At 33.8% G+C, this 14,541-nt stretch overlaps 2 protein-coding genes across 2 annotated transcripts; one reads left to right on the forward strand and one right to left on the reverse strand.

Moving 5' to 3' along the window:
* The first annotated feature begins 528 nt into the window (after positions 1-528).
* Positions 529-4,905, forward strand: LOC106379624 (protein DETOXIFICATION 52). The gene has a single exon (XM_013819535.3). It carries the CDS (start codon positions 2,953-2,955, stop codon positions 4,477-4,479), a length of 1,527 nt encoding a protein of 508 aa, XP_013674989.1. The 5' UTR covers positions 529-2,952; the 3' UTR covers positions 4,480-4,905.
* A 197-nt stretch (positions 4,906-5,102) lies between these two features.
* Positions 5,103-7,741, reverse strand: LOC106380370 (pseudo histidine-containing phosphotransfer protein 2). The gene is made up of 6 exons (XM_013820133.3): positions 6,762-7,741; positions 6,397-6,527; positions 5,848-5,916; positions 5,690-5,761; positions 5,504-5,576; positions 5,103-5,363 (listed from the first exon to the last, which is right to left on the reverse strand). The coding sequence occupies exons 1-6, from the start codon at positions 6,903-6,905 to the stop codon at positions 5,316-5,318; spliced, it is 537 nt and encodes a 178-aa protein (XP_013675587.3). The 5' UTR covers positions 6,906-7,741; the 3' UTR covers positions 5,103-5,315.
* Positions 7,742-14,541: the final 6,800 nt, after the last annotated feature.

Genomic DNA, 14,541 nt, shown 5'->3' on the forward strand with positions numbered 1-14,541 from the left:
TTTTTCTTGATACACTGTAGGCACGCTTCTGATTATGATCCGGTATAACATTGAGTATTTTTTTTGTAACTTAACATTGAATATTTATACACAGAAATATTATTTTACTGGTATTGTAGACTCTGTAGTACATATCTTGAAATGTAGAACACAGATATGGATTTCACAAGATGGAGAAGATAATTGTTTTTGAACTTTGGCTCAGATGGAGAAGATAATTAAGTTACAGAAAAATGGCAAAAGCGAACAACTATTAGAATGTAGATACGTGGACCTGTGTAAACGAGGCATGCTTCAGCGTTATTATAAGGACATGGCTCCAAGCGAAAAGCACGTCTCTTTGAAAATAAAAGTCATGATACTGCAACATAAATTTAAATATTTTTACGTAGGTTTAAAAAAGTCAAATGCTTAAAAAAAGAAGTCAAATGCTTAAAAGCCTAGAAAATGTATACAAATGCTGTTTGGGTATTATTTGACAACATATGATGTACACATACACAGAAATTGCTTTGGAAGCTATTTTGCATTGAAACGGAAAAATAAATATTTTCTTCTATTTTCACAAAATCTTGTTTTAGATTTTTTTTGTTTGTTTCAAATATTGTGTTCTTATAAATACGACTTCTCAAACTAATTTTCACATTACATTTCTACCTAAAACTAATAACTTTGTCTTATTCTCATATTAAATAATTATGGATGTATTAAACATAGGCATATTAATAAACTTGAAAGTTTCTTAATATATATGAGATGTGGCAACACGCCATTTTTGTGAATTGGAGGAAGTATATGACTAACAAATATATTTAAAAAGTCAAACATATCAACCACTAAAAGTCAAACATTTGTAAATGGAAATACAAAGTCAACAGCAATTAATCTTGGGATAGCATCATCAATGATGTATAATATGTATCCAGAGACATGTTCGGGTGTTTGAGGGCAAGACAAGATCAAGTGAAGACAGCTTTCCTCTCCTAATTGAATGACATGTTTATATGTTACGAAAAAGAATGACAGATTTATTGAGACAAATTCAAATCCATGTAACAAGTAACAATGACTCGAGCTCTCGAAGAAACAAAATAAAACATACAACGACTCTTCGTTGATAACAAAATATGTAAGGTAGTTATTGTGGACAACAAAACTTCTAATGTCTTCCATCTACCTCTAACGTGGGTTATTTACTCTAAATTCTAGGTTTTCTTCGTTCATCTTCTTACTACTGTTGGTGCAAGCTTAGTTAAAATGGTATATCATGAAGAGGAGGGGACCATAGGAAAGATAAATATATGTTTGAAGTGACAAAAGCTACATGAACGATCTTGAATCCAGAATTTAATGAGAGGATGAATCATCTTAAAAAATAATGATAATTGTTACGGAGATATGCAATGATATTTTTGTATACTTATACATATATATATAATCTTAGAATCTCAAGTTGAGAAACTTTCATTGGAGGTGAGGTGCTCTGATGGTGATAAATGTTAAGGATATCGATTACATTTCACCAAGTATAAACACACATAGGTACCTTAAGAAAATTAAGAATATAGTTAAAAATTATATATGTTACGGATATCGATTACATTTCACCACGTATAAAAGTAAAAACACATAGGTAATTTAGAAAATAAAGTATATACAGTATCTTAAAAAATACTAAAAGGAAATATGTATATATTAAAAAGATAAATTAAACATTAGTAACTAAGATGATCACAATAAATTATAAATCTTGGCTATATATGAGATATAATATGTTTTGTAAAACATATTATGTATATCTAGATGACTAGCTCATGTGTATATCAAACAGTTTTATTTATATACATTGTTTGGCAAAAAATCGTTGATGAGTTCGTTCCCCATAGGAGAAATCTCAAGAAAATGAGAAACGAACACAAGCCTCGGAATGATGATGTATTTTGGTATGAGATTGTCGGAAACCCAACAGAGAAAAGATTCACGATGAGGGTAGCCCATGTGTACGCTATTTAACGGTAAAACAAAGATGGGAGAGGTTTCACTAAAATGAGAGAGAAATAGAGCGTTTAGAGAATCTCCAATGTAAAACATCATTTTTTCTTTCAAAATGGAGTAAAAGTGAAAATGGAGTAAAATTGTTCCAACCCTACTCCATTTCCCACTCCATTATGAAGTGATGAACAAACAAAAAATAAACTACTCCATTTATGGAGTAAATTTCATTATGGAGTGAGATATGGAGTTGGGTTGGAGCATTCCTTACTCCATATCCACTTTTACTCCATTTTAGAGGAAAAATGGAGTTGGGATGGAAATGCCCTTATTAAGACTATTTCCGATTCAACCCTATTTTATGTATTATTTGTTTTCTTTAAAATAAAGTAAACAAATAATACATAAAATAGGGTTAATCATACTCTTATAAATTTACTCTATTTTAAACAGGCGCCCGAGACCGAAGACCGTTGCCTGGCCATGACTCACCTTCGGGTGTGTGTCCGCGCCGCTAAAAGGTTCGGTCTCTAGTCTGGACCACCGCGGTGGGACGAGGAAAAAATATAAGAGTTATTGAAAACTGATCAGCACACATAGAGTGTTGTTTGCAGCTGTAATCTACATTAACAATATCAGTTTAAGTGGTCCCTATTATATATTATTATGAGTGATTAATTCAATAAAATATAATTAAAACCAGATCATCATATTTTTAAATATAAAATGATATTTCCAACAGCGGCTATTCATAATTTTCCTCAATTTAATAACTAGTTGACTTTTTATTTTAATTGAAAAAATAACTGCATACATATTTGAACCTTTCTAGCTTAGACGTGGACACGTTTAGGTCTACTTCTGTACTATATATAGAACCAAAAAAGTTATGCTTCAGACGTCGGCAAATAATCTTATCTACCAACTCAAAACTCGTCTTGTGCTTCATTTAACAGAGTGATGGAAACCTCAAACATAACCAGTCACACAAATCTTCTATCGAAGATAGACCTAGAAAAGCAAAACCCTACTCACATTGTCCCAACAATCTCTGAGCTTAAGACAGAAGCAAAGTCTCTCTTCTCCTTAGCCTTCCCCACGATCCTCGCCGCGCTCATCCTCTATGCTCGCTCAGCCATCTCAATGCTCTTCCTCGGTCATATCGGCGAATTAGAGCTCGCTGGTGGCTCCTTGGCCATTGCCTTTGCCAACATTACTGGATACTCAGTTCTTGCAGGCCTTGCACTCGGCATGGACCCACTTTGCTCCCAAGCCTTTGGAGCCGGCAAGCCAACACTCCTCTCATTAACTCTTCAAAGAACCGTGCTCTTCTTGCTCACCAGCTCGCTTGTAATCGTTGCTCTATGGCTCAACCTGGGGAACATCATGATCTCTCTCCATCAAGATCCAAGTATTGCATCGTTGGCTCAAACATATATCCTCTTCTCTATTCCGGACTTGCTCACCAACTCTATTCTTAACCCTCTTCGTATATACCTTCGAGCACAAGGCATCACAAGTCCACTAACTATCGCTACACTAGCCGGCACCATCTTCCACATACCGATGAACTTTCTCCTAGTTTCTTACCTCGGATTGGGTTTCATCGGTGTTTCAATGGCTGCAGCCGCTTCAAATCTTTTTGTTGTCGTCTTCCTTGTGGCCTACGTTTGGGTCAAAGGTCTACACGAGCCAACGTGGACCCGCCCTAGCTCAGAATGTTTCAAAGACTGGGGCCCACTGGTTAATTTGGCAATACCGAGCTGCGTGGGAGTATGTCTAGAGTGGTGGTGGTACGAGATCATGACCGTTCTTTGCGGTTTACTCATAAACCCTCAAACTCCAGTTGCAGCTATGGGCATTCTTATTCAAACGACGTCGTTGCTTTACATTTTCCCATCGTCTCTAGGGTTTGCAGTTTCCACCCGCGTAGGTAACGAACTTGGATCAAACCGACCAAACACGGCTAGGTTATCAGCCATTGTGGCCGTTACCTTTGCTGGAGTAATGGGCATGACGGCCTCTGCGTTTGCTTGGGGTGTAAGCGACGTCTGGGGACGTATTTTCACTAACGATTTTGATATCATCCGGCTAACCGCGGCTGCGCTGCCGATTCTCGGGCTCTGCGAGCTCGGGAACTGCCCGCAAACAGTAGGTTGCGGGGTTGTTAGAGGCACTGCTCGGCCGTCTAAAGCTGCCAACATAAACCTAGGTGCGTTTTACCTTGTCGGAACGCCTGTAGCTGTTGGGCTAACGTTTTGGGCCGGGTATGGATTTTGCGGACTTTGGATAGGTCTTTTCGCGGCCCAGATATGTTGTGCTGCTATGATGCTTTTTGTCGTGGCCACTACAGATTGGGAGGGAGAAGCGATGAGAGCTAGAAAGCTGACGTGCAGTGAAAGCGTCGATGTGGTGATTACAACGCAAAGTAACGGTGATTTAACGGAACCACTAGTTTACGTTGTCACTGTTGCTGCTGACCACTAATCGAATGGATTACGTTTTTTTATTCTTTCTTTATTTTCTTACTTGGAATGATCGTTCCTTTTGGGGTGGGTATTTTGATAATTTGTAATTTTTTGGTGAGAAAGAAAACGAAAAATTATAATAACTATTTTTCGCCCCAAATATATGTAGTTTTGTAATGTGTGTCATTTTGAAAGAAAAAAAGCATGTGTAACCGGTTAATGATCTAAAATTCAAATAAGAATTAAAAACTAGTTGTACAACTCTTATATCTCACACTATATAATTATTTACAGTAGAATATATTTCCAACTTTTAATTTTGAGATGTTAAAGTTTTTTTTGATTAAAATTTAAAAAGTTTTTCATGTCATGGATTTGCAACCAATCATGTGAAGCCCGTGGAAAATATCACTAAATTCAGTTTTAAAATTGCTATCTAATCGAAATAAATAATTATTTTATTATTCATCAGAACATAAGGTAACATATATAAGATTAAGACAAAAAAATATAACATTTTAAGATTAACAAGAAAAGTTTTTTTTTGATTAAATTTAAAAAGTTTTTCATGTCATTGATTTGCAACCAATGATGTGAAGCCCGATGCAAAATATCACTGAATTCAGTTTTAAAATTGTTATCTAATAGAAATAAATAATTATTTTATTATGCATCAGAACATAAGGTAACATATATAATATTAAGAAAAAAATATAACATTTTAAAATTAACAATAATTATAACTAGAATTGATCAGTGGTTGGGTTTGGACAGTTGGAATGTTATTTTTTTGGGTAGAAACAGGTGGAATGTTTGTCGTGCAAACCAAACTACATGGCTTATACATGCATGTCTTTAGCTTGAGTTCACAGCTTGTTCTGTTGGACCAGCTCGTCTCATCAACTGGCAAATAAAAGAATAAGCTAAGAACTAGATCCAGTTCCGGATCATATATATGAAAGTTTATTTTAGTTGAATATCGCATAATTCGAGCATAGAAACCATCTGTTGCAAGAATCATTTTAATTTGCAATTTTATATACCTGAAAATATGTCTCAAACTTTGCGCGGAGTTCACTGTGCTCCTTCTTAATACGACGCACTGCTTCTTTCATTCTTGAAAGTGAAAATATTATTTATGAAATAGTTTCGATCATTATATCTCATGGCTAAATGAAGCTTTGTATGTTAAAATAATTGAATAATCAAAATGAAAAGAACGTACTTACCCTTCTACATTGCCAGCTTGGAGAAGTATGTTTGCCTTCTCAAGTTCATTGTTAATTTTGATGGCACCGATGCTGAGAGAAAAGCAAAGTCAGCATTAACATTTCAATGTAAATTTTGTATTTAGTTTTAAAACCACATTGCAAAATAAAACACTAGCCTGGCGCTGCTGCTTTTTAACCGATTAATGCATTTGGTAATCTTGGGTAGCTCTATTGGCTCCCGCGCCCTGTTTAAAATATAATCAACATAACTTTAAAAAAGTACCAAATTATAGCCAAGGTCAATTTAACCATATATTTAACGTAAAAGGTTTAGTGAATGGACAAACACTAGAATATAAAAAACATGACTGCATCCATTGCATCAAGTTATTGTCAAATGATTTTGATCTGAATTTGCACCTTTTCAGTATGTTTCATTGTATACAAATATAGAAACCCAAACATAAGTAGAAAAAGATGTTATAAAAACTTGTAAACAAGAGTTGTTTTACTTCGTATAAAAAATTATACGTAGAGTGTGTTCTAGATCTTGCAGTTGTGCATCTACGTACTCTTAATTCAATATAGGTTTTACAGAATTTACACACACAAATATACACAGATCCAACTCTCCATTTACTTCGAACATTATATTAAAATCAATATTGATGCATTCCATGATTATATCAAGCGGATTTTGATAAGCAAAGAGATAGGAGACTCACAATTCATGCTCCAAAGCAGCAATAACATTGGGGGAATCTCTGAAATAGAGAGTTATTATTTCTACAATAAAATAAGGGCTTGAGTCTTTCTCCAATGCTTCTATCTGAGTATACTGACAATTGAGGTAGCCCTGCGTCAATATTTTTCAGAAAATTTAGACAAGATTTCTAATAAATGATGAAACGATTTTTTGATATTTTCAACAGAAACTTTTCAATATTGTTATTTTAACAAAGAGCTAATGGTGACGCCAGTATATGTTAAAATGTAAAAATTACTGGATTGTTTTTTTCAAATGAAATAAACCTGGAATGTTATGCGTTCAATAGACGTTTATATGCTCATTAGATTGAAATATACTAACCTCGTTAAAGAAAGATTGTCTCATCTCTTGAAGTTTTAGATGTAAGGCTTTTATATCCATTGAATATAATATAAAATTATATGTTGGAAATAAGTTTTTCTGAAATACAGAAGAATGGTATAGGGTAAAGAGTGAAATATACATGTACTTCCACCTACATAAATCTATATATTTATACAGCTATAAAATGAAAGCATAAAATTGTAAATTAATGAAACAAATCTTGTAACCTCTTGTTTATCTAGATTTGCAAGAAAATAAAGAAAAAGTGTATGTAGTTGAAGCAAATCAGGTGATTTTGTAGGATTGCTTAGTATCACATTAGATCTTTTTAGTAGAATATTTATTTAAAGATTTTATATGGATTTGAAAATCTAAATAAAATTATGCACTATTGAATTACTGATTTTAACTTCCTTAGTAAATTTATATAATATTTTTTTGATGCTTAAATATTGATTCAAATCACGTTTTATTGAATACAACTTCATAGTGAATTTGATTATATTTTTAACAAATAATCAAGTAAAGAAAAATTAAATTTGAAAAATTATAATTTAATTTTTTTTAAAATCACATGTTATATTTTAAAAAATTAAATATATATTTTATAGTTTTTTAAACTTTGTATATATTATTCAAATCGGTTAAAATACATAATCTGGAAACAATAGTTGAGCCTAGGTGTAATGGTTCTATAAATCTGAAGTTTCAAGAAAGCCTGATACCAAATCTTGAAAAGTAAATATATAATCTGGAAACAATAAATGTTTTGGGAATACTAGAAACCTTGGTTCAAAAGACTAGAATTCTTTCAAGAAAATACTAGAATTCTTTCTTTAGATGAAAGACAATGTGATATAACGATTTAAATTGTCTTGCCGCTAACGTGTGAGAGCATCAGCGCCGGTGTATGATAATTGAGTCTCTCAACAAAACTAAAATATTATGGTTTAACTTTATAATTTTATTTATTTATCTTTTAATTAATTTGAGCAGTTGACACTACAAGAAAACATCGGTATTCTGACGGACATTCCGACGAAAAATGAAATCCTCGGAATTTCCTCAGAATATACCGACAGAATTCCGAGGAAACATCAATCCGTCGGAATATTCCGAGGAAATTCCGACGAACTAGTGATCGATCGATGCGTTTTTGGACATATACCCATCGATCGATCACATTGTTACGCTTTGGTCCATCTTAGTGATCGATCGATGCGTTTTTGGACATAAATACATCGATCGATCCGTTTATAAAAAACATTCGAGATTTTGAAACCCCAAACACTAGTTCCTCAGAATTTCCTCGGAATATTCCGAGGAAATTCCGAGGAACACTTGATATCCTTGATCGATCGATGGTATAATCTCATCGATCGATCACATTGTTACGCTTTGGTCCATCTTAGTGATCGATCGATGCGTTTTTGGACATAAATACATCGATCGATTCGTTTATAAAAAAACATTCGAGATTTTGAAACCCCAAACACTAGTTCCTCAGAATTTCCTCGGAATATTCCGAGGAAATTCCGAGGAACACTTGATATCCTTGATCGATCGATGGGATAATCTCATCGATCGATCACATTATTACGCTTTGGTCCATCTTAGTAATCGATCGATGCATTTTTGGACATAAATACATCGATCGATTCGTTTATAAAAAAACATTCGAGATTTTGAAACCCCAAACACTAATTCCTCAGAATTTCCTCGGAATATTCCGACGGAATTCTGAGGAAGAAAAGGGTTTCCTCGGAATTTCCTCGGAATATTCCGAGGAAATTCCGAGAAAATAGGGTTTTTAAACCGAAAACAACGTTTTGCGGTTTGAATAACACCTATATAATCCTTATTAAGTGTCTTACGTTCATTATGAAGTCAAAAATTTGTTCATTACCCTATAATAAACACTTTTCCGATTGTATGAACGAAATCCCCACAACATAAGAGAAACACTTATACACTTTAATGAACGGTAAAGGGAATACTTACAATTCGTTTTGAAATTTGTTATTTCATGGTTTATGCTCATCTATACAAAGAATCCTCAATGGTATGCATTACAATTGTATAAGAAATAAAATACGGCAAAAAAAATTGATGTTTTGAAACCCCAAACACTAGTTCCTCGGTATTTCCTCGGAATATTCCGAGGAAATTCCGAGGAACAATATAAATTAATAGAAATACATGCACATGATATTCTTTTTCCTCGAATTAATGAAAATATTCCGAGGAAATTCCGACAGATATTTAAGTGGCCGTCGGAATTTCCTCGGAATATTTCATTTAACCGGGCAAACAAGCCGCCAAATATTTCGCGAAAATTGAAATTGAAAATACTGAGGGAATTCCGACGGAAAATATCCGTCAGACCCAAGGTTTTATAAACTCGAACCGCATCTTCTTCCCTATTTCTCTCTTCTTCCCCATTTCTCTCTTCTTCCTCTCCGGCGATCTCTCTCTCCTTCCGGCGTTCTCCACCTTCTCTCGCGACAATCTCTCCTCCGAATCCTTTCCATTCCTTTACAAATCATGTAAGGACCTTATCCCACTCTTTTAGGTCCTATTTGTTAGGTTTTTAAGTAGATTTGATGATTTTAGAAGTTTTTTGATAGATTTTTGTTAGGGTGATTGGGTAGGATTGTGATTTGTTGTGTAATAGGTTTAGAATTGTGATTTGGTTGTGTTGAATTGATTTAGAACTTTTTTTATAAATTGTTTATTATTTTTGTATTTACAAAACATTTATATAAATTCGATTTTACAAAACGTTTTTGTATAAAAATTCGATTTTTGGATTTGTAAAAGATGATTTCATATTTATAAAAATATTTATATTTATTAAAACTAATTTTGTATTTATAAAACATTTTTTTTGATTTATAAACACTATTTTTTTATTTTTTTATTTATAAAAACTATTTTTAAATATACAAAACGTTCTTTGTATATAAATTCGTTTTTTGGATTTATAAAAGATGATTTCATATTTTAAAATTAATTTTGTATTTATAAAACATTTTTTGATTTATAAACATTATTTTATTATTTTTTGTATTTATAAATACTATTTTGTATTTATAAAAAGCTGATTTCATATCTATAAAAATATTTATATTTATTAAAACTAATTTTGTATTTATAAAACATTTTTTTATTTATAAACACTATTTTATTATTTTTTGTATTGATAAAAACTATTTTGTATTTATAAAAAGATGATTTCATATTTATAAAAATATTTATATTTATTAAAACTAATTTTGTATTTATAAAACATTTTTTTATTTATAAAAACTATTTTATTATTTTTTGTATTTTAAATATGTTTTCTATTTCAATTTTAATTTTATATTTTTGAATTTCAATTTAAAAAAATAGATTTATAATTTTTTTTTGAATTTTGGAAATATTCCGAGGAAGTGTATCACTCGGAATATTCCGACGACATATTCCTCGGAATATTCCGAGGAATTTCCGACGAAAAAAGTCCTCGGAATATTCCGAGGAAATGAATTTCCTCGGAATTCCGTCGGAAATTTCCGAGGGATTTCCGAGGAAAGATGAATTTCCGAAGAGTTATTTCCGAGGACTTTTTTCGTCGGTATGTCGTCGGAATAGCGTTATTCCGACGACATACCGACGATTTTTTCCCTCAGTATGTCGCTGTTTTTTTGTAGTGTGAAAGTTGATACACGGAGAAAAATCTTTTATGGAGAGAGCCTTTGGTTTCTTTAAGACCAATCGATTCTTCCCTCTTTTTTTTGCATTTATTTTTTTTATTTTTTTATTTTAAATCATGAGAGATTGGAAAATATAAACAGCTAAGCATGCGTTAAGATCATGATTAACCTTAGTTTCTTAACTGGAGTTTTTAGTTTCGCCTATCGTTCTTAGATTTTCTTAGATTTTAAGTAAAAAAAACTAAAAACCGTATTTTAAATAATAGATATAAGAACCGTTTATTAGCTAAAAAGTGTAAAATAAAAATAAAAAAAAAATATCAAAACATGAGTTAAGAACCCCGGTTAAAAGAGTGAGATTAATCATGCAGGGATTAGTTTCAAATCATGAGTTCCTCTAGTGGTACTGTAGAAGTCTCGATGTCGTGCAAATTTGCTTACAAAAGATTAGTTTCGTACAATAGATTTTCGTCAGTGGTTTACAGATCATTTAAATGTAGTTTCTGAAAATGTTGATACTGAAATGGAATATGAATGTACTTTTAGACTTCTATACCCAGGAAAATCCATACTTTTGTCAACTTCTGGACTCATGATGATACATTTCTGTTTCAGAGCATATGCGATTTTAAAAAATGTAAGAGAAGGTCTAGAAGGTTCACGTTTAAATTATAAAACAACAAAGCCAATAATATAGAATTTGTTATAAAAAGAACTGGAATTTTATTATATCGCAGGAATTTAAATAAGGGAAAATTTTATACCCGTAGATAGGAGATAATACTAATGACAATAGAGAATTTGTTATTAAGAAGGAGAAGAGATGGTGTCTTTCGTCGAACACAAACGTTCGTTTATATAGACATGAAAAAGTAGGATTCACTGTGCAAATAGTGCAGCGGGCCCCACATCTTTATATATATTCAACGAAAACGGCTCATCTTATCTTTTGTCTTTCGTAACACTCCCCCTTGGGGGCCGGTGTCACTATCCTCTCTCGCTTTACGTCTTTGTTGCCTCGTTAAAAACCTTTCCAGGAAAACCCAATGGGAAAAACCATAGTAAGGTAAAAAGAGTACAACTACGTAAGCTCCCCCTCGAATGAACAGTCATAGATCCTTCTGATGGCGCATCCCAATGTTATGGATGTGTTTTCTGAATACCGAGGTAGGGAGTGATTTTGTGAAGAGGTCAGCTGCATTGTTGCATGATTGGACATATCTTACTTCAATCTCTTTCCTTTTCACGAGCTCTTGAGTGTATGAGAAGAACTTCGGATGAATATGCTTCGTTCTATCGCTTTTGATATATCCTTCCTTCGTTTGAGCAACACATGCCGCATTATCTTCATATAGAATAGTTGGCTCCGTATTTTTGCCAATCCCGCTGCTTGAACAGATGTGTCGGCTCATTGATCTCAGCCATACACATTCTCTACTTGCTTCATGGAGTGCAATTATCTCAGCATGATTTGAAGAAGTAGCCACGAGCGTTTGTTTCTGGGAACGCCAAGATATAGCAGTGCCTCCGATCGTAAAAACGTATCATGTTTGCGATCGGGCTTTGTGTGGATCTGAAAGATATCCTGCATCTGCAAAACCAACCATTTGACCTTTTGAACTTTTAGGATAAAATAAGCCCAAATCAATGGTCCCTTGGAGGTAACGAAAAACATGTTTAATCCCATTCCAATGTCTTCGAGTTGGAGATGAGCTGAATCTTGCCAAAAGATTCACAGCAAATGATATATCAGGCCGTGTACAATTTGCAAGGTACATCAGCGCTCCAATTGCACTTAGATATGGTACTTCTGGACCAAGTATCTCTTCTTTCTCCTCAGGTGGTCTAAATGGATCACTTTCAATATTAAGTGACCTAACGACCATCGGGGTGCTAAGAGGAGTTGATTTATCCATGTTAAATCGTTTCAACACTCTTTTAGTGTATGTGGATTGATGCACAAATATACCATTTTGTGAATGTTCTATTTGTAGGCCAAGACAATACTGTGTCTGTCCAAGATCTTTCATCTCAAATTCTCCTTTGAGATAGTCTGATGCCTTTTGTATTTCCTTTTGAGTTCCGATGATGTTAAGATCATCAACATATACCGCGATTATTACAAATCCGGATATTGTTTTCTTGATGAAAACACATGGGCATATAGGATCATTCACATATCCTTCTTTTGTTAAATGATCACTGAGACGATTATACCACATACGTCCAGATTGCTTTAACCCATATAATGATCTTTGCAATTTTATTGCACATACATCTTTAGGTTTGGAACTTAATGCTTCTGGCATTTTAAATCCATCAGGAACTTTCATGTAGATATCAGTATCTAATGATCCATATAGATAAGCTGTAACAACATCCATGAGACGCATCTCTAGATTTTTATCAGCTGCTAGACTCATCAAGAATCTAAATGTAATGGCATCCATAACTGGAGAATACGTTTCTTCATAATCGATTCCAGGTCTTTGAGAAAAACCTTGAGCCACTAGACGAGCTTTGTATCTCGTAATCTCATTTTTCTCATTTCGCTTTCGAACGAAAACCCATTTGTACCCAACTGGTCTCACATCTGCAGGTGTGAGCACAATAGATCCAAATACTTTTCGTTTATTAAGCGAATCAAGTTCAGCTTGTATTGCATTTTTCCATTGTTCCCAATCATGTCTCTTTTGACATTCATAGACAGATTTTGGTTCTGGATCATCGATTTCTTCATTTATTTCACTTGACACAATATATGAGAAAGCATCATCAAGGTCATTTTGTTTATTTCTATTCCATATCCTTTTATTATGGATGTAATTAATAGAAATCTCATGATTATCTTTCGATTCATGATGCTCTGATTCATCAGAATCCTTATCATTTATTTCTTCCAAAATATTTTCTGCTATTTTGGGTGCATCATATATTTCAGCTTTCTTCTGTTTCCTAGGATTCTTATCCTTAGAACCAACAGGTCTACCACGCTTCAGGCGTGTTTTTGGCTCTCGTGTGTCATCCTCCTTTTCTTGTTCATTTGGCATTTTGATACGAGCAGGAGCATTTGCAGCTGGTATATGAGATTTAGTTACCGTCTTGGTATCTACAAATGCATCAGGTAGCTGGTTAGCTATACTCTGTAAATGCATAATTCGTCGAACTTCTAGTTCTGACTCTTTAGTAGGAGGATCAAGATATAACAATGATGGTACACTCCATTTTATATCACTTCCAACATTTTTGTTTTCTCCCCCTAGAACTGGGAATACATTTTCGTCAAAATGACAATCAGCAAAACGTGCTGTAAAGACGTCACCAGTCTGTGGTTCTAGGTATCTTATAATTGATGGGGAATCAAAACCAACATATATTTCCAATCTTCTTTGTGGTCCCATCTTTGTACGTTGTGGTGGTGCTACAGGCACATATACCGCACAACCAAAGATTCTAAAGTGGGAAATGTTTGGTTCTCGACCAAACGCTAACTGTAGTGGGGAATACTTATGGTATGCACTCGGTCTGATCCGAATGAGTGCTTCTGCATGCAAAATGGCATGTCCCCATACAGAGGTTGGAAGTTTTGATCTCATGATCAATGGTCTTGCAATCAATTGCAGACGCTTAATTAAAGATTCAGCCAAACCATTTTGCGTATGAACATGAGCAACCGAATGTTCAACTTCAATTCCCATTACCATACAATAGTCATTGAATGCTTGGGATGTGAATTCACCAGCGTTGTCTAGTCTAACTCTTTTAATAGTATAATCAGGAAACTGTGCTCGCAGTTTGATTATCTGAGTTAGAAATCTCGCAAATGCCACATTTCGAGATGATAATAGACAAACGTGTGACCATCTACTGGATGCGTCAATTAATACCATAAAATAGTGGAATGGTCCACAAGGTGGGTGTATAGGTCCACATATATCGCCTTGAATTCTTTCAAGGAACTTTGGTGATTCTTTATCGATTTTGGTTGGCGATGGCCTTACGATCAATTTTCCTAGAGAACATGCAACACATGTCATTTTATTCCCTTGAGAAATCTCCTGGATTTTCAGTGGATGACCATG

The sequence above is a fragment of the Brassica napus genome, chromosome C2, assembly GCF_020379485.1.
Source record: "Brassica napus cultivar Da-Ae chromosome C2, Da-Ae, whole genome shotgun sequence".
NCBI classification, from domain to species: domain Eukaryota; kingdom Viridiplantae; phylum Streptophyta; class Magnoliopsida; order Brassicales; family Brassicaceae; genus Brassica; species Brassica napus.